Below are 22,021 nucleotides of genomic sequence, written 5' to 3'. Positions count from 1 at the left end.
TGATTCTCTGTACTATATTATTTTTTACTTGCTTCCCAGGGTTGTATTTTACTACAATTTCTAAAATCTGGAGTACAGCTACCATTATGTGTATTATGTTCCACGAATTGTGTACTTATCTATACTAATAATAAATCTGTAGCCGAAATTTTTCTGGTAATTTTCGATTTTCCAAAAATAATTGGTCCTGACATATATAATTAACCACCCTGAAACCGAAAATCGCATTTTTGAAATTTTTGTTTGTATGTCTGTCTGTATGTTTGTTACCTTTTCACGCGATAATGGCTGAACCGATTTATATGAAAATTGGAATATAAATTAAGTTCGTTGTCACTTAGATTTTAGGCTATATGGCATTCAAAATACTTTATTTAAAAGGGGGGTTATAAGGGGGCCTGAATTAAATAAATCGAAATATCTGGCTTATTATTGATTTTTGTGAAAAATGTTACATAACAAAATTTTCTTTAAAAATGATTTCCAATAAGTTTTATTCTTTACAAAATTTTGATAGGACTGATATTTAATGAGATAAATGAGTTTTAAAACTAAGATAACGCCATCTAAGACGGTGCAATGAATAAAGAACAAATGACTTCGTCTATAAGGGGCCTTGGACAACAACAATCGAAACAGGGGCCTTGGACATCAACAATCGAAAGCTATTAAACACAGCCTACAGAGAATGTTTCTGTGTTTGTATGAAGTAATATCAGAAGCTAAATTAACCAATTTGTATAATTAATTATTATTTCACCATTGGAAAGTGTAGTTTCTCTAGATGGACATAATGCTATAATGTTATTACAGTAACGTCTGAGTAAATCGAGGACAGGTAAGGTTAAAATAGCTTCTTATGCACAGAAAATTTGATAGGTTATTTTGTACATTCGTTTTCTGTGTTTCTTAAAATAATATTTATGTACACTTCTTTTTAACCTCAGAGAATTAACAATTATTGATTTAGTGTGCAGTAATAGTACGTTAGCTTAGCAATCCATTATTTTATAATTCAAATTTTAATTATGCTCAATTGAATCATGCTAAAATACATAAAATATATATGCAATAAATGCAATGCAAAAAAAAAAATGGGTAATGAGCGAAGCAGATTATCTTGCGCTGTTGTAAAAGTTGTTCCCTGGATCAAACGTCTTATTTTAATTATGTAATTACTTTATATTTATTTCTAATAGGTGCAGCGGAGCGCACGGGTACGGCTAGTTATTTGTATAATAGTGTAACGGTTGTAGGAAAAGAACATTTATTCTTTTTGAGAGTAATATCTGAGATGTAGATAGAATCAGCATCACGTTGATCCGATCCTCGCAACACATTTGCTTTCCGTCAAGCGCCGCGCTACCCCCAAAAAGTAACTGACGCTGCGGCAGAGCGCTAGTTAACATTGTTGCCGGTGGTTTGCAGAATGTGGGGCGCGCCCACGAATAATTAAAACTCCGTGGCGCAATGAGCGGAGGTATCGCCGCTCTGTTTATCTTGCGATTCGCTCCGTCTCTCTCCCGATCGGAAGGAAGGGAACCCGGGACAGAGAGCGAAAACAGCAAAGGAAGATAAACACATCGACGGCGCGCGCTGGGAAATAGACCAGCTGTTTTATAAATACAGTCCGCACCGCATGAAACATGTCCCGGCTCCCGGTGGACTTTCCCTCACAAATAGTTAACACAGATTGTGCTAACAAGACCGACTATCAGGTTCAATTTGTAATTAATAATGAACAAAAATGAACTAAAATACACTTTTCTTACCTCCGCTTTAGTGTAACGGCGATTTCATATCCCAGCAACCACCTATACTTAATATAACTTGTGTTAAAACACTTCTCAAGATAACCTGAAGTTAAATAGTAATTAATAATACATATAAATAAAATTAACGGCAATTTCCGTAAGCACTTTAGTATAATCACTATTTCGTAGTCTAGCAATCACATACACTTAACACAGAATGTGTTATACATACATACATACATACATACATACATACATACATACATACATACATACATACATACATACATACATACATACATACATACATACATACATACATACATACATACATAGGGGAGAGTCGGGTAGTATCGGACATCGGGTAATATCGGACAGTGAGTTTCTTTCATCTACCACACGATGATAGTACCTGATTGACATGGTTACGTTTCTGTGATGTCGCATAGAGAAACGTAACCATGTCATTCAGGTACTACCATATGGTGGTAGATGAAAGAAACGCACTGTCCGATATTACCCGATGTCCGATACTACCCGACTCTCCCCTACATAAGTGTTCTTCTTCTTCGTCTCCTCATATGATCCATATATCTTAATGTCGTCTATCTGATATCTTCTTCTGCCCTGAAATCTTCTTCCGTTCACCATTCCTTCCAGTGCATCCTTCAGTAGGCAATTTCTTCTCAGCCAGTGACCCATAAAGAAACATAATACTGATTCAAAGATTTAGTTAGCCTATAATTATTAATATTCATAATTTCCATCAAGTGAGCTCAACTATAATTTTTCTTAAGTATTTTTAGTGTTATCACGATTTCGTATCCTAGCAATCAGATACACTTAAGACAGAATGTCTTAAAGAAACCTAAAAATACTGACTCAAAAATTCAGTTATAAATATTAATAAACAATTTCCATCAAACGAGCTCAACTACAATTTTCCTTAGTATTTATAGTATTATCACGATTTCGTATCCTAGCAATCAGATAGGCCTACACTTAACACAGAATGTTTTAAAGAAACCTAAAAATGCTGACTCAAAGATCCAGTTATAAATATTAATAAACAATTTCCATCAAACGAGCTCAACTACAATTTTCTTAAGTATTTATAGTATTATCACGATTTCGTATCCTACCAATCAGATAGGCCTACGCTTAACACAGAATGTTTTAAAGAAACCTAAAAATGCTGACTCAAAGATCCAGTTATAAATATTAATAAACAATTTCCATCAAACGAGCTCAACTACAATTTTCTTAAGTATTTTAGTATTATCACGATTTCGTATCGTAGCAATCACATAGAATTAACACAGACTACGTTAAAGAAACATAAAAATACTGACTACAGTTGAATCGTAACTAATAACTACATAAAATGAACATAACAGCGACTTAATTATGTAAGTTTTAGTATTAACATGATTTCGTGTAATATGAAGTACACTCGAACCTGTCTAATTCGAAATTGTGAATAATTCGAACTTTTCGCTCGATCCCTTGACATTACTATACAACGCAATGTTAACAAATCGTTTGTAGTTCGATTTTTTATAATTCGAAGTAAAATCCAACGAAATTCAGTTCCGAAATTACGAAAATCAGGCCACAATATAGCGCTAGCAGACTGTCGCCCTGTCTTCAGACGAAGAGAAGGGCCAGAGCATCCCAAGAAACAACTGCCTACAACCGACCAGGCCATGGACAACAACCAGGAATTAAGGTGCTATGTTGAAGGACAACAAAATATGAATGAAGCAATTTTCCAATCGCTCAATATACTGGGTGTTCATTTCAAAGTGTGTGTCATGACGTCACTGTTGTGAGTCAGCGATTTGAAGCGAGTTTCAGCTTTTATGTCAGAGAAGTTGCCTATTAATCAAGGCGTTCAATCTGAACTTGAGAACGTGTACGGTATAACTTGAACGTCGTAGCAACAGATGGCGGTCTGTACTATCTGTGTGCTACCATAACCTCTTTCGAACTGTGTTTTGCGCGCGCAAGTCGTACGCAGGGTATTTGTTATCATCGGTTGCGTACGCAACATTCCACAGTACAAATCAAATGCTCCGTGTCCATGTTGACCGTCGAAGTTAATGTCAACAAATACGTAAGTAATCGTCTTAACCCTCTCCCCATATCCCGACAGTAAGAAAAAACCCACCTCAGTACATGTTTCCAAACAGTTCACATTCTTGCCACTACCGGCATTACCATACGTATAGGTAAGTACTCTTCAGAATGAACGCCGTACTTGCTAGGCAACTTCTCTGACACATAGGTAATACACCTCTGCGGAAGTGTAGGAAGATTGAATTCTCTAGGCTCATCGACTAGCCACATGACGGCATACAGCGAGCCATGATACACTTTGAACTGAACACCCAGTACTCGAAGAATTTTGTCTGAATCAAGGATTAAGTGCTAAAAAGACAAACAAAAGTGTCAAGTTTTTTTTAAATAAAATTGAAAGTCCTCTATTTTAACAATGTTGTACAACATCTTGAATAAATATTTTTGTTCTTATTGTATTGGGTTGATTTTTTATACAAGAGGATCCGGTATGATTCCCATGCGACTGTATAAATTTAGTTGGTTTAGACTATTTTCTCTTGAAGCACGATTATTTATTTAAATTAAAATGCTTCTCGGGTATGAAATAAGAAAACAGATCAAAATATTCAATAATTCGATTTTTAATGGTTCTTTTAACTTCGAATTAATCAATTTCGATTATAGTTCTCTACAAGAGCTAAACATTCTCATAGTCGGCTAATCCATTCTATTCTCTACTGAAATATATAGTTATACACGGATTTTAAAATAGCTTAATATATATCGCAGTCCCTTTCTTCAGGATATAGCGATTAAAATTCTTACTATCCTATCATCGTCATCGTCATCATTATCAACCTCATCATTACTATTTGCTGTGATTCTTACAAAATGTTACTCACAGTACCGGTATCAAATACAGCTTGGGTAGTGATGCATTGTCAACTCATTATGTAGAAATGTTTTCACAATGTGGCAGGCATGACGTACTGTTGATCTTTGAACAAGTGGAATCAGGTGTTTTAGTCGTGGAGTTTGGAGTAGTCTGTGGCTGTAATTAATGTAGAGCATATGGGTACTCTGTTGATTTTCTCATAATGTGGCAGGTATCGTATAGTGCAGATCTTTTAATAATAATTGTAGTCAAGCGCTTTAAATCCAGTACTTTTTGTGTCAAAATTATGTACTAGAGAGAGAGAGAGTCAAAAAGTAACCTTAATAATTGTTTTATTAATTGAATATGTACAATAAGACTACAAACACTTCATCACTTTTAACATAGTATAACAGGAACACTTGCTTTGAACGTAGTTGGGACTATATTGCAAAGTGATGAAGTGTTTTTAGTCTTATTGTACATATTCAATTAATAAAACAATTATTAAGGTTACTTTTTGACTCTCCCTCGTAGTTTGTAATGATAGTCTGTCAGTAGCTAAAATTATTACGAGACATATTCTCTGTCGACTTCACTTAATTATGTTTAATCTCTTCCCCGTGTTACACGTATTATAATAGTACATTATTACAGTAAAACTTTATTTATACGCTTTTATGGAGATCTGAAAAAAAAACGCATAAGTGAGAAGTAATGTGTAACTTAAATGACATTTAGTAACACCTGACGTAACATTTGAAGACTATAACGGAAAGAACGGATAAAATTGATTAATATTTAATATTTGAGGAGAAAAATTCGCTCCGGCGCCGGGGATCGAACCCGGGTCCTTGGTTCTGCGTACCAAGAGCTCTGACCACTGAGCTACGCCGAATTCAATCCACAGCACCGGATCGAATTCTCCTCCAATGTTTCACTTTAAATCAATTTAGTAACATTTTCCCGAGAGAAATTTATAAGTTAATATTTAAACCATCTTTGAGCCTATACTACAGTATTCAAATTTGTAACACATTCCTTAAGTCTACCGCTGTGAAGTAACTGTGAACGCGTCTGACAGTGAAACGAGCGGACCAGGCTTCAAACTCTGTTTGGGACATGTTACTTGGTTGGGGTTTTTTCCAGGGTTTTCCGTCAACCAATTGAAGCAGAATTGCTGAGTAACTTTCGGCGTTGGACCTCGGACTCATTTCGCCATCGTTAATTCACATATCATCCTCATCATCCATACCATAGCTCGGGTTAAGTTCACGGTGCGGCATGCTATACTTGTACAAGAGCGCGGCCGTTCGGCTACCCAATCATCCACAGAATAGGAGTGGTAAACACAATAAGCCTCAGGCTGCAGTGTAAGCCTTTGGGTCCCTCCTCCGTACAAGAGAGAAAAAAAAACACGTTCCTTAAGAATGTAAAATTATTTATCCTCCTGAATCCTGAGAGTAGGGTGAAATTGCCTAATGCCGTGATACCCCTAATCCCGTGATACTTTTTTTAAACTGAATGTCTGTCGAAGCTTTGCCTTCGATCATAGCGCCAGACATCTTTCTCGAAAGAGTGCATCTTTCAGCTACTTTTGAGACATCGATGAACTTTCAAGAAAGATGCCCAATCCCATGATTGAAAAAAAAACGTATCACGGAATTGGGGGTATCACGGCATTAGGTAACTTTACCCTACAGTATACTGTACCATACTTCATACATGATATGATATAGCATGTATGTACAGAGACCCGAAGTATAGTATAATATACCTGCATTTGTGCCCTAACTGTAACCTGCTGAATTTTTTCAGCATTTTTCCTCATGTCAGTGACTTTTTGTTAAGTGTAGAATTATACTGAACTTTAAAAATAAAACAACAAATGTCTCAGGACTCAAGAAGTTAAAGGAAATCTTAGCTGCTTATAGTCAAAACTGGCTAATATAGCATATTACCAGGGAACGGATTTATATGGACTAAAAATATATGAAATATGTAAATATATATGTAGTTATTTTTACCAAAATATGGAATTAAATATGGATTTTTACCAAAATATGGAATTAAATATGGACTTAAAATTATAAAAAAATGACTATGTACGTTAAATATTGGTACATTTTAATCAAACTAAACAAAAAATATAATGGACGTACCTTATCTTCCAATGTAGTTTCAACAAAACACAATTTTTATTGTCTGTTACCACAACAATAGGTTACAAACATTTCTTTCAAGTGCTGAAAAGTGAATCTTCTTCTATTGTCTCTGAGGATAGATTTATACTGACTAAAAGAGCGTTCGACGTCACAAGAAGTAACTGGTACATAATTCAATTTCACAATGTCTGCTGGGGATAAGTCCAAGTTAATCTTCACTGTTGATTCACCACTCATCACAGCAACAACCTTTTGTAGTTCTTCATATCCAGGGTTTTTTGAAAGTACAGTGTCCACCTTAGCTCTTACTGCATCTGCAACTTTACCTCTACCACGATTCAGTTGTTCCACAGTACTATTTATAATTTCAAAACTTTCAGATAGTGAAAGGTGCCTATTTTGGAGACTTTTGAGCGTTTTTATGATGCATGAAAATGTATGCTGAATGTGAGCTAAGTCATTCTTCACACTTATGTCACAGGTAACTGTTTTCGCAGTATCAATTGAGACTGCATCTTCAGAGTCCAATGCAAGGAGAACATTGTTAATAGAGTCTATATGTTCGGCATAATATTCAACTGCTTCTAGCCATGTACCCCATCTAGTTAAAATTGGCTTTGGTGGCAATGGAATTTCAGGGTACATTTCTTTCAACACGTTAACTCTACTGGGAGCTTTGAGAAATACTTTTTTCACTGATGAAATCAACAAATCTACTTTAGGGAAATTGTCTCTGACCACTTCTGCCACACGATGAAATGCATGCGCCACACAAGTAAAATGAGTCAATTTAGGATATACAACAGATAATGCTTGTCCAGCTTTGACCATATAAGGGGCAGCATCGCTAATAAAGAATAACACATTATCGTACATAATACTCTTTGGCCACAGGATACCCATAGCTTCGTTGAACAGTTTAACTATAGTTTTGTTATTGCACTTTTCTAGAACATCACAATGTAAAAGAATTCGTTCAGAATATTGTTCACTTAACAAACCGATAACTACATTACCAACAAGTCTACCTTCTTTGTCGGGAGTCTCATCAATGGAAACCCAAATTGAACTATCTTTAATTTCATCTCTTATCTTCTGTATTGTCTCATCGTAGATGGATGGAGCATACGTCTTCCTAAGTGTTGACTCATCCGGGATTGTATGTTGAGTATATTTTTCAAGGAATTCCCTGAAGACCTTATTCTTTAGTTTGTAGAGAGGAATATCAGCAGAGATGAGAGAACGGCACAGGTCGATGTTAAACTCAGATCTTACATTCGATGTTGTTGGTTGTGTTAAAAACAATTGTCTCTGCTTGGAATTTAGTTGTTTGTTGGCCTGATGTTTACTAGTTGTAATGTGTTGTTGCACCAGGAACTTTTATGTAGATGATACTGCACACTGACACAAATTACAAAATAATATTTTATTGTCAGTTGATAAACCATCTTCTTTAAATTCTGAAATGTAACTTGTTAGTTTTGATTTTAAATTGACTGAATGACGTACTTTTGGCATATTTACCGTCTTTATAGTATGATTTACAAAACTGAACCTATGTGTACTCTGACTGGCATTTAACTGTTGAGCTGCACAACTGAAGTCTGTTAAAAATTTTAAATTAAATTAATACAGTTTTGTAACTTACTTTCCCATTGTTGATAGGACTGCTAATTTTCAAATAACTCTGATGTTAAAGGGATTACTGAACATGTGTTTAAATCTCTATTGTTGAAATGTATTTTTAAAAGTTAATGGAATTTTGTTTTGTTTTATTGTTAAACCTAATAATATGGACTGTTTTATATGAAATATGGAAAATATATGGAAATTAACGAAAATATGTACTAAACTCTAAAATATGGAAAAATATGGAAAATAAAAGTAGGATTTTTCAACCCTACACATTGTGAAACATAAAGATAATGCAAAATATAAATTATATTAGCTTTATAAGTAAATATGTATTTACATATAAATCCTTTCCCTGCATATTACATTTTAAATGCCAATCCGGAAGATTTTACGAAATTTACTTACCGTATGATTTTCATTTAATAATGGCATGTGATTATTTTGCAAAAAAAAAAAAAGTCAGTTGTTTTGAACTGCTTGCTCGTAAGAAATAAATCATGCCCTGAAACTGTGACAACTGTTCCAGAATTTGTTCAGTTACATTATGGTGTGTTACGAAACATTTCGTTGTTTCTAAAGCAGTAAAAACATCATTAAGAGACAAAAAAAGATTGTTGGATGTATGCATGGGCAGCTTCGAATTTCCACGAATTATAAAGTGGTCTGCATCTTAAAACAATGAATACGTTCTGTATTTTTGCGTTCTTACATGTTCACTGCAAACCTAATTTCGAGAGAAATTGGCTTAGAACATAATTAATGACATTTGGTTTCTCCTGATGTTCAAAATACAATCATACAAGTGTAAAAAACGAATAAACGATAAACATATCCGAAATAAATTAACGTGAAAAGTATAGGACTTTTGCAGGACCTAAGAAAAAACGAAAATGTCTAAGTATGAAAAGCGCGTAAGTGCGAAACTTATAAAAGACGTTTTACTGTATTATTGTTATTATTATTATTATTATTATTATTATTATTATTATTATTATTATTATTATTATTATTATTATTATTATTAGGCCTTTTACCGATGACATTGTAACTGCACTTGTCACTATTTTTGCAGAGCAACTAGAAATACACAGGTTCGAATCTGGGCAGAACCACGCAATTGCTTGCTTTTCCATAGCGTTTGTGTAGCTCATTAGTGCATTCGTATAAGAGTTACCATGGGAGAAGGCGGAAGGACTGCGAAGCTGAGATTTGGTCATTGTTCCAGCTACTACGAGAACGGGCTGGGCGCGACGAGCGAATGCGGGGGCGACTTTCTGCCCGCCCCCAAACGACACCACCCTGGCGGCGGCGGGGGCGGCCACCTACTGCTGCAGCACGGAGGCGGCGGATTATTATTCTCGCCCGGCGGCGGTGGGGGCGCGACGGCGTCGACCCACCCCCACGTACCGCCTCCACCGCACCTGCATCCTGCCGCCGACTATCCCCAACAGTTCGGCTACCCGCCGTACGCGCAATCGGACGATGAGTGGAAGAATATTCACGTGATGCTGAACTGCATCCTCAGCATGGTGGAGAAGACGAAGCGCGCGCTGGCCATCTTGCAGCACCGCGGAGCGCCACCCGCCGACGCCAGCGACGCCAGAGACATCAAGCGGACGGCGGGCGAGATCATGGCGCAGACCATCCGCGTTACCGAAGACCGCGTGGCCGAAGTCAAGAGAAGAGCAGGTAGTTAACACATGTCCAAGGATGAGGATGAGGAAAGGAATAAGGAAGGGTATGGATAGGAATTGGGGGGAGGAGTGGTTCTGGCTTAAGATGGGCTAGGGCTTATTCTAACTTTAACCTAACGTTAATTTGACATAAACCTTTACTAGGGCAATATGTAATCATTAGGCCTATATTACACTATCAAATTTCTGTGTCACGGAAGTTAGATAAAATATATATGATAAAAGCTTTTACAGTGTAATATAGCATCTTTGATCACTTCTAGCTGTGACACAGTTCTGTGATAAAACTTATGGTCATCATCATGCCTTTGATAAAATCTGTGACTAAGAAGAAAGAAAATGGCGGACATTAAATACACATGGTCTGTGAAAACCACAGAACTTTTAATATCACATTATGAATCACATTAAATGTTTCGTCATCCATTCTTAAATACTTCGGATTTCACATCGTCACACTGAAGTTCTCTCTATAGAGTTTGATGAATTCCTTTTGTATATTTTATCCCTGCCCAATCTCTAACCTGAATACGTTTTTTCCTTGATTTCTTCTTTAGTATTAATGTAATAACCATTACTGCATTAAAGCTGCATCTACATGGTTCAATTTTCCATGTGCATATGCATGCAATCTGGGAAGAATATTGAAAGAATCGAGTTTAAAATGCATGTTCAATTAAGATGCAAGAAGACTTTGCGTCTACATGGTGCGACGTTTCGAAAGTCATCTTCACTACGTGTATATATATATATATATATATATATATATATATATATATAAATTTATATATATTAATTTATATATAAATTAATATTAAATATCAATATTGCATGCGTTGCTTGAATGCTTAAAGTTGAAAGAAAAGTTTAACCGTGTAGATGCACCTTTACAGTTTCAACACAAATAGAATTGTCGTGGATTATTAGAACTGTGATGAAAGATATGATAAAGCTTTGACATAGTGTAATATACTCAAAATCTGATATATATTTAATCAAAACTTTTATTATATTCTGTGATACAGAAATTTGATAGTGTTAGATAGGCCTTATTCCATTTGAGGCCGTTAAAACCACAGTAATATAAGTAAGAAATATAGGAAAAATGAGAAAAGTGCACTGACGCATACCTAAATGCTGTATCTACTGAGGGACAGAGTGATATACATGAGCTCCATCACCTACTTGCATTATGTTGGGCAAAAATGTTATTACGTGAACTGAAGGCATGCTATCCCTCAACCTTCAAAGTTAAAATATATCTCAGAACATCTTTCGTGCTACTTGTATCACTATGGTGATGGTCTCAATTATTAACCCTTCGGTATTGAACAGTAGTTATGATTCAAAATAACTTCGATAAACTCGAATTACTCAGATTCACTAGCTTGTTTGGCAATCGTTCTCCAATTTACTGAACTCTCCGTAATCTGTTAATCCCAACAGAGGAGGCCGTGAACGAGGTGAAGCGGCAGGCCGTAGCGGAGCTGCAGCGGGCCGTGGCGGCGGCGGAGAGCAAGGCGTGCGAGCTGGTGGCGACGGAGCGCGCCAAGATGGAGAAGCTGCTGCTGGAGGCACGTAAGCAGGCTGCTGAGGAAGCGCTGGCGGCCGTGCAGCAGCAGGCTGAGAGCAGCGACGCGCTGCCAGCGCCCTCCCAGCAGAATGTGAGTTTCTTATACACGCTATACAGTATGTTTTTTCACCCTGTGTTACGTTGCTGTCAAACATCGCTCGACGCGCAACGATGTATCGCGGCAGAAGGCTGAATGAGCTCTCCGTGCGTCTAGTTCAGTGGTTCCCAAACTTTTTGAAGGTGCGACCCACTTTTGGGAGAGACTTCTGTATGCGACTCCCTTTACCGAACTGTAAGGGTACTCAACCCCAACACGCTCTCGCCATGAAACAATACTAACAACACCATCCCATCGCACCTCCTCATACTCATCCTCTTTCACAATAGCCCTGCCAAGACTCTGGAATTCATTACCTGCTAGCATCAGGGACTGTCGAAATAAAATTGAATTCAAACGCAAACTTACTAGGCACTTGGTCAGTAATTGAGACTCGTTCAGACATGGTTTCTTGTAAACAGTTCTCTTAATCTATCACAAAATATCTCAATATCCGGTAATTTCATCACTATAGATTTTTGTTATTGTAGGTTTAATTTGTAATTCAGTAAATACAAAAATATTCTTTGTTCTTAACTTCTATGATAAAATGTCTAGCTTTCATTAATCAGGTAATCTTGTCGTACTTTAATTTTTATTGTAATTGTAATTGTAAATTTAATATTAATTGTAATTTTATTGTTCATATTATAGTTGTAATCCCCTGGTAGAGGGGCAGAGAAGGCCTCACGGCCTTATCTCTACCAGGTTAAATAAATAAATACTAAAAAAAAATACTAAAATTACAAATTCCTGTAAAACTGAAAACAATGATTTTACTCAAAATTAATGGAAACCACCAAAATAACGACCAAAATAGAAAAATATAATGCAAGAATGACATGAAATATTACATGAAGATCATTTCTAATAGCCCACTTTGCTACGAGTTTGCAAAGCCAAGATGTTAAGATAATAACAGTCAGGGATAAAATCAAAGAATTTATAAAGAAACTTGATTACTGGGCTACACTTGACAAGAAGGAGTATGATGCATTCCAGTGCATTAAAGGTCTCGTAGGAAATGTAGCTACGAGTGATACGGCAAATACTGAGTTAAATTAAGTTTGTACAACTCTAAACAACAGCTTTGTGAATAGTTTCCGGAAAACACTCAAAACATAACGACAGTCACAGATGGATACTAAATCCATTTTAGACAGTTGTGTTCAACTAGCTGAAATTAAAAAAAAAACGATTAATTTAAAAACGTACCCGGTACGTACCTCCAGATGGAATATTTGAAATTAGGCTTTTTTTTAAATTGTAGACCAGTTGTGGCACAAAAGAATGCATAAATACTTCGAGCTTGCAAAAGAATCTCTTAAACTTTTTATAAAATGACGGATGGGTGGTGCGGAGAAAAATTCTCTCCGGCACCGGGATTTGAACTCGGGTTTTCAACTGTACGTGCTGACACTCTATCCACTGAGCCACACCGGATTCCCATGCCGATGCCGGATTGAATCCTCTCAGTTTAAGCTCCACCACCTCTTAAGTTGCCTCTAGTGGCCAACCCTCATGCACTGCGTCACAGATGTGACAGTGGCACAATGTCCAACACATTAATGTGCAGAGGTGCACTCATTACGAGTGACTGAGTGGTCGGGATCCGACGGTATGAGCGCCGTCTTAAATCAGTAGGTTATTATTTTCGCATATCATATAATATTACTATATACCGAAGGAGGGGATTCAATCCGCCATCGGAATGGGCATCCGGTGTGGCTCAGTGGATAAAGCGTCAGCAGGTAGAGCTGAAGACACGGGTTCAAATCCCGGTGCCGGAGAGAATTTTTCTCCGTTCCACCCATCCTTCATCATATGATAACGCAGAATATCGTATGTACTTCGGTACATCGTAATAATATATTTTTATAAAATGTTCAACCTCATATTTATACAAAATATATTTCTCATCTATGATTACCATCAATATCAATGAGAAATCTCATTGGACTTGAAAGTGATATCACTATGTGTGTATCAACTACAGAGTCCAGATTTGAAAGCTACTTTCTGAAAAACAAGCAGATTTATCGCATTAATAAAATTACTTTTTGTTTTAGTGTATAACTACTTTTTTTTTTTATTATGTTGAATATTGTTTATGTTTCTGAAAACACAATAAGTGTATGTTCATAAGGCGTTTTTTTGTTTTATTTTGTAAATCATCTCGCCACCCCTTTCAGTTTTTACACGAGCCCCCCAGTTTGGGAACCACTGGTCTAGTTGATCCGTCAGTACGAGTTCGAATCTTGTGATTTGGCTCATTCGCGTGAACACAAACACAGAAAGAAAAACCTGAGTTTTTAAAATTAGAAAGCTGTGGTAGTTGTACCCCTAATACATTCGAGGGGTATAGAAAGGAATGAGGCAAGCGCATGCGCAGAAACTATATTTATTAATTTCTTGGTGTAAGCCTAATATTAGGTTGATGCGTAGGTTCGTAGCGGTTTTGTTCATCACAACACTGCGTTGTTAGAAGATCCTTTATTGTTTGTCATTTGTCATTGGTTATTTGGAGAGCTGTGCTTGTAAATGCGCCTTGAATTTTGTGGATTTGAAGAAAGTTTGTGCTATTTCTGGACTAAAGAAAATGGAGTGTCAAGTGAAAAAAAAAAAAAAAAAAAAAAAAAAACTAAACTTCCGACATACAGTGGCGCCAACTTATATGGGCCCTTGAGGCTCAAGTCCTACAAATAATTTGTCGTGTTATTATCATTATTACTTCTCTTCTTCTCCCCTTCACGATTCTAGGTAACCAATGCCTGTTCTGAAACTACAAAAATTGATCCGTCCATCAGCGAAATGATCTTCCTATGTTTCGGGTTCCTTTTCGTTTATAATTTAATAACTTCCTAGGTAAGCGGTTAACTGGCATCTATTTTTTTTATTTGTTATCATTTCTTCGACATGCAATTTTTCCTCTACTTTCCTCACTTCTCATTCTATATCGTAAAGTCACTTCACTTAACGAGCATAGAAATCTCATCTGTGAACAGTTAATTTGAATTGAGGGGATCAGAATGAAAGGGGTACAATGAAAAATGAGTTAAGTGCATCTAGGGTAAACTAAAGCATTTAAAATTTTAGTGGCAAAGGGATGTATCTTTTAACCAAATCACACATTAACATGTAAAATTAAAACTTTACGGAATTTACGAAAGCTTAGTAACGTTTAATCACATTTTCTCGAAAGCAAAGGGTAAAGGTTGGAAATTTTGTGATACGAGTAATATTGTGATAGTTCTTTTTGAGAATTTATTACAATTCTACTGAGCGAGAGGAAGCTCGGTTTTTTGCGTCAACGTATTAAGGGATTGTTCGTGGACAAATTGCTGCACAAAACCAGTCCTCTTCTTCAGTCACAGTGAAAAAAAACGTTACGAACTTTCACATCAACTCAATAGAAAGCGAGGTAGTGCAGACGCTTCTGGAACTGATCGGGGAACATAGAATAAATTATTTACTCTCTATTACTTAAATCGATAAATTGTTTTTTTTTTGTAACTTTAATTTATATTTGAACATAATCACCAACGTAATGTATCACCTGAACATGTTATAATCAGTCGACAGTGATACAATTCTGACGTAATGGTTTTCTCTGCAAATTTGTAGTCGTGTTTAATTGTATTATTTACAATGCATTGTTATCTCAAAACTAGTTAGCTGATGTTCCACAATTCAGTCGCCTCGAATCAAACTGCACTTTATCAAAAAATCTGATTTGTCAGAAAAGACGAAAAACTAGTGCAGTAAGATTCCAAACGGTGATTTTACTATTAAAGTTAAGGCAGATAAATTCCAGTTTCACTCCAAACGAATCAGTTCATCACATTCCATGCAAATTTCTGCACTGAAACATACCTTAATCCCATATTTCATAATTTGGAGAAAATTTGATTCTAGGCGACTCAATTCAATTAATAGTAATTAGATAAACAGGATAATATGCACTTGTTTCGTAAATATCTCAAGTTTTGTTTATGTGTGTTCAATATGGCTTCCCCGTGTCACATGAAGATAATCCATCGATATTAAACTTCTTCCGTGATGCAGATAAACATGTCCCCATCCATTTTTGCCACAGCATTGCAGTAGGGTATTCTGGAAAGTGGTGTATACTTAGTCTCCTACAATTCCTCGCAGAACAGAAACTAAAAAATTGAAGTCTGGAGATCTTGCAGGCCACGCTATTCCTCTTTTCAATCAATTGCGAGAATGTGTGGTTCTACAAACTGATCACTTAATGGCGAAGTAGGGATACCTCTTTATCAAATTTGTGGATGTGAATGGAATGCCAATTGAAACATATAGTTTCTTTGAGTGCAAATTTGTAGGACTCCAGTTGAAGGAGATGAATACAGTGTCAGCTTAAATAGTTCAGGTCATTTATTCTCATGCGTTGTTTGCCATTCTAAAGTTGCTTCTGTCTCAATTTTGTTTTTCCTAAATGAGCTTCTGCAGAACTAAACCTCACGAGCCGCCACTTTTTACTACCTCTCCCCTCCCCATCGCTCGTTACCAATAGGGATATCTTATGCGAAGTTTTACCGTCAGATGGCAGGAGCGTTCCATGCGGCGCAACATGTTGTAGGGCTATGTTTTGTCATATGCTACAGTTGATTACGTTTTCCCGCTTGTTGGTTTTCTGTGCGTGTCAAAATTATATTTACAGTTATTTTGTATAACCTAGTATAATTTAATATAATTCAATATTTTCTTATCTCATAATTTAATTTAATTTACAATAAATAATAACGTAAACCTGTATAATATTGAGCGATTCCCCGAGATGAGTGGGGAAATCTGCAGTATGCAGAATATAAATACGAGTAAATGGAATGTTTATGAACCTAAACGAGAACTTTGAGAACAATATGCACGAATAAAAAAATAGGAATATGTCAAAAGTGAATATTGCCCTCTTTAATAATTAGTATTTAAGAACCATACGCTAAAAACAGGATATGCAGCCACCAAAGTGTTTTTTTTTATATAGGGAAGAGACTATCGAGATTGAATTCCTTGTATTTTTTCTGTAGTTGCAGAAAGATCAAATGCAATTTTTAATAGATGATATAATACGATCGCAATAGTATCACGATTAGTAGTATGTTTTATAGGTTAAGGACATGCAGTTTTGAATACTGTGTGGGATGACTTTGAAAATTTGAACTTAAAACATGGCTTTAATAATTAGGCTACAGTACATTTAAAACATTATTCACGAAATGGATTTCACTAGGTATCGTCCTGGATAATAAACATTCCAGTTTATCGAGAGTTTACTGCAGGCGTAACATACGGAGACTCCTACAACTACTGCATATAATCTAAGCTAACATAGCTCGCTGTCGAGGTTGCATATGTTTTTATTAATTTTTCTTTTTCCTCTTCCAAAATGAAACTATAGTTAACAATTCCTTACTTGAAGTAGTTACTTTTATTTAATAGCAAGCACTTTCGAGGCCCAATTTTATTACTTATATTTTTTAAGGTTTAAAGCATATATTCAGAATATTTCGGGACCTGATTGAAGACAAAAAGCTTTCCCTGGTTTTTACATATAGGAACATAACAAAAATTTGCCATTTTTAGTTCTTTTTAAGAGTATTTAATATGCTAATACACTACGTATATCCTCAATGTTTATACAGTAGGAGTTGGTTATAACGACATCCAAGGGACCTTAAAAATTACGTCGTTATAAACGAGTGTCGTAGTAACCGAGATTCATATTATGAGTCTAGTAAGGTGGAAAATGGAAAATAACAAACTTAATTAGCCTTATTTTAGATTTATGTATTCACTTTTAAGCCTATCATGAACATAATAAAATACATGTACAATTATAAATTCAGTATTTTGTATTAAAACAGTTTGTTCAGAACTCACCAAACTTCTATAGTCTACTTTGGAATGAAGTAGTCAGTCATTTTACTCTGTTGTCTCATACTTGCCCAATACAAACTTTCTAAATTACGTTCTATATTCATTATTTCAGTTGCATTTTCATCGCTCCCTCCCCTAGCTTGATAAATTTTGTTCAAATGCAACAATTTCATCCTTGCTGTCCCAAATCGTTTAGAATTAACTAGGCCAAACTCACGACACACGTCAGCTTTTTTAATTCCATTCTCAACTTAATGAATCGCTTTAACTTTTTCTTCCAGCGTTAAAACTTTTCTTTTAGTGGCCATATTGCGTTAAAATGCGTGCACTTATGATGGGATATGATGATAGAGACTGAATTAATCTTGAACAGGATCGGGACCGACGGCGGGATTATGTGAGGGCGGCAATGAACCTGCGGGTTCCTTAAAAGCCATTTATAAGTAAGTAAATAAGTATTTCTTAAAATGCTTTGGTTCTTAGAAAATCTTATTCCAAACTGAGGTTGAAAATGACGTTATATGCGAGGTAGAAGCATATACGTTTGTCGTATTAAGCAAAGTAGAAAAGCATTTGTCTTACGGGGAATTAGTTGGGACCACAGAATATTTGACGTTATAGGCGAGATGTCGCACAAAACGAGGTCGTTATAACCAAGTTCTACTGTATACCGAAAAACAAATGCACAAGCAAAGCGCATCCCTCATAGTACACGTGCGCTATCTGTTGGTGCTAGTTCAGGATATCCCTATATGTGTGTATATGTCTTTTCTCGGTTTCTGTATTTGAACGGGTTTGGGTAACTCCAACACGCGTTTTTTTTAAGGTTCCCTCGGCATCCGGAGTAACAGTGGCATGAAGTTACAAGCAGTGCTGATGTTACAGAGCTGCTGGAACTGCGGACGGAAAGCGAATGAGACATGCAGCGGCTGCAACATGGCGCGCTACTGCGGCGCCTTCTGCCAGCACAAGGACTGGGAAAACCACCATCAGGTGTGCTGCGGCCGGACCGAGAAGAACGTGCCTACGCGCTCCGCCAGCAGCTCGCGGTCCGGGACGCCGGTCACCGCGTCGTCCTCCACGAACGCGACAGTCGGCAACGGCGAGTCGCGCGCCAAAAAGTGACGATCTGCCCGCCCACGTCACCGCCAGCGGCTGTCGAGCGGAAAAAGCAAGAAATAGGGCTGTGGGTTACATGAAAATACGTACATGTCAGCGTAATTTTATGTATTTTACACTAATGTGAACATGGTTTGTGATTTATAATTACTTCTGACAATAGTAGATTTTTTTTCGACGTATAAATACAAACTCGATAACTTTTCTTAACTTTTGAAAGATGGCGAGCGACAATTTAGGAAGGCGTTCGTGTCGACATTCATCTGTCATTAATTTTGTTTCCATTTTGGAAGTCGAATGGGAAACATGCACAATATTTTTTATTGTATTTGATAGATTATGCAGTCCCTAATTAAGAGGAGTATACAATTTAAGCAGAACATCTCTTTATTGTAAATAATATAGTATAATTCTTTCTTCCCCTTCAAAGCGGACGTGACACCACAGCACACATTCAGCTCCATGTAAACACAAATAAAATAATAATAATAATAATAATAATAATAATAATAATAATAATAATAATAATAAGCCGTGGCGCTACAGCCCTTGAAGAGCCCAGACCGACCAGTCAGCTGCTGGCCTCACGTTCACATGCCGAAGCAGAGGTGGACGATCATCCAACCAGAATGGAGGTATCGTGCGGTTAGCACGATGATCTCCTCAGCCGTTATAGCTGGCTTTCACAACCGGATTTCGCTAACTATCGTAATTCCCCAAGTGTATCACGATGCTGGGTGGGCACCGGTCCCATGCACTAGCCAAAATTTCATGAGAAAATTTCTTCCCCCATGAGAACTCGAACCAATGCACATTCCGTAACGCGAATCCTAGGCAGGATGCCTTAGACCACGATGCCACAGCATGGGACACAAAGTCACTATGAAAAATGAAACAAAACAGACAGCAGTAGTCAGTCCAGAGGGTAGCACCACAGAATGAAACAGGAGTTGTTAAGTAAACAAAAGAGAAGTTGCTACTTTTAAATTAATGAAGTTGTTAATTAAAAAAATGACTGATTGCTGCTGATAAATGCAGAAAAGTGATGCTAAAATTGTAAGTTAATAATTGTATGAAGCTAATATTAATTACCGGTATTTTAAGCAATATTAAAATATGGTAATTCGGTAGCAAACGTTGGGCAATGTGATGGACATCATCGAGGGTCAGTGACAGCTTGTTTGGTTTGTTGAGGTTTTTATATGTCTACCAAAAAACGTATAATATGGAAGGCAAACCAAACCTAATCTGTCACTGATCCTCGATGATGTCATTTATGTCCATCATATTGACGAATCTTTTCTACCAAATCACCGAAAATATTAAGTACCGGTACTTAAGAATAAATGTCAGTTTCTAATGCAGGTTCTCGAGTAAAAGCATACAGTCCATTGTTAAGGAATGTAAGATAAAATTAATTGTCATGCAAGCCAATGGAATGAGGCAAAAGCGCGATTCAATATGCGCGCAGTTTTACAATTTGACATTTGTCATGTCTTTATGCGGTGAAAATATTTTATAACTATTGGTTCGCAAATCCGTCGCTCCATGGTGTGACGCCCTTGCAAAGCTCCTTCCATAAACTCATGGCACCACAAGACTTCACCGGCATTCCCCTACCTAAATTTACGTCGTATTACACATGTAATTAATTAATTGATTAATTAATTCCATACTCATCCTTCTCTCAGAAGGCACTGCAAGTGTTGCCCATTTTTTATGAGGCACAATATAACAGTGGTCGAGAAATGGGCATACCTCCCTTTATTTTCGACACTATGATGCTTAAGTTTGAATGCTTGATATGGACATTTACCTGATTGTTTCAGGGTCCAGAAAATTGGTTTGGAGACTGTCATTGCCGTAGCATAGCCGAATTCTGTGCCTTTTTTTTTTTTGGCAGATTTTTCACGAAGAAGAAATTCGGAAAATAACCCAGATCTCTTTGTCTGACCTCCAAGAAGTCCCGACTTCACAACATTTAACAGTGCTCTCTGGGCGTTCATCAAGGAGAAAGTCCGAAATAACGAATACTTTACCTTACTTTACTTTGGGTTGGTAGGAAATTTACGTCTAATTGTTTGCTTTATTCTACTGCATGTAGAACTTATGTACTTCTTCAAAATGTAGTATGATGACGCAGTGATCATCCAACCATTGGTGGCCTTCTATGCTCGATGTTGCGGGTTCGATCCCGGCCCAGGTCGATGGCATTTAAGTATGTTTAAATGCGATAGGCTCATGTCAGTAGATTTACTGGCATGTAAAAGAACTCCTGCGGGACAAAATTCCGACACACCGGCAATGCTATAACCTTTGCAGCTGCAAGCGTCGTTAAATAAACCATAATTTAATTTTCCAACCATTGCATAACACAACATACTACTGTGGTGCCCCAAATGGAGCGTAACTCACTGATCTGTCCAATTCAAGACAGCTCCATAGCTTTACAAAGGGGGCACACACAGGAATGCTGGTGAAGTGTTGTGGCATTGTGAGTTCATGGAAGGATATGCTGGTGGTTGCGAGGGGGTCACACCAGAATGTAGCTGGGCTGACTTGTGAACAGATAGTTTTAAAAGGATTCTTACTGTATTTAAAACAAAGACATAAAAATAAGGTTCTAGTTGGCCGTGGTTCAGACTGTGCTTGTTGTATGCATTCAAATATCCATTATTTTTGCAGTCAATACCAAATAAAATTGATGGTTGATGAAGGATTCATGAAGGCGCAATCCAATAGTCGAACATGAGTATATTTATTTATGATAGTTTTCTGCGTGTCTACCAAAATTCCAGCCACTATGTAAACAACGACATGGTCTTTTCCTGAACCATTAATTCTGTTAATTGTAAATGATAAAAACTTTTTTTCTGTAATTTTATAAATAATGCTAATGTGAAAGTTTCAAGCACATAGTTTATTTCGTCGACCTGGTTGGCGAGTTGGTATAGCGCTGGCCTTCTATGCCCAAGGTTGCGGGTTCGATCCCGGGCCAGGTCGATGGCATTTAAGTGTGCTTAAATGCGACAGGCTCATGTCAGTAGATTTACTGGCATATAAAAGAACTCCTGCGGGACAAAATTCCGGCACATCTGGTGATGCTGATATAACCTCTGCAGTTGCGAGCTTCGTTAAATAAAACATA

The 22,021-nt window shown here is 36.9% G+C and overlaps 1 protein-coding gene and 1 non-coding gene across 3 annotated transcripts in view; one reads left to right on the top strand and one right to left on the bottom strand.

Annotated features, from left to right (window-relative positions):
- Positions 1 to 20,487, top strand: part of LOC138703562 (protein CBFA2T3-like) — a 330,694-nt gene extending 310,207 nt beyond the window's left edge. The window contains exons 7-9 of one of the 2 annotated variants that reach the window (XM_069831530.1): positions 9,715 to 10,178; positions 11,630 to 11,847; positions 18,640 to 20,487. In XM_069831530.1, coding sequence (XP_069687631.1) covers positions 9,715 to 10,178; positions 11,630 to 11,847; positions 18,640 to 18,879 — 922 coding nt within the window. In that variant the 3' untranslated portion in view covers positions 18,880 to 20,487. Of the gene's footprint in view, positions 1 to 9,714; positions 10,179 to 11,629; positions 11,848 to 18,580 lie in introns of both variants that reach the window. The other variant, XM_069831531.1, reaches the window with a different exon arrangement.
- Positions 5,515 to 5,587, bottom strand: TRNAC-GCA (transfer RNA cysteine (anticodon GCA)). Its single transcript has one exon. It is a non-coding gene; the product is annotated as a tRNA-Cys (tRNA).
- Positions 20,488 to 22,021: the final 1,534 nt, after the last annotated feature.

Source organism: Periplaneta americana, chromosome 7, assembly GCF_040183065.1.
Source record: "Periplaneta americana isolate PAMFEO1 chromosome 7, P.americana_PAMFEO1_priV1, whole genome shotgun sequence".
Taxonomy (NCBI): Eukaryota; Metazoa; Arthropoda; class Insecta; order Blattodea; family Blattidae; genus Periplaneta; species Periplaneta americana.
This window is presented reverse-complemented; position numbering and strand designations above follow the sequence as displayed.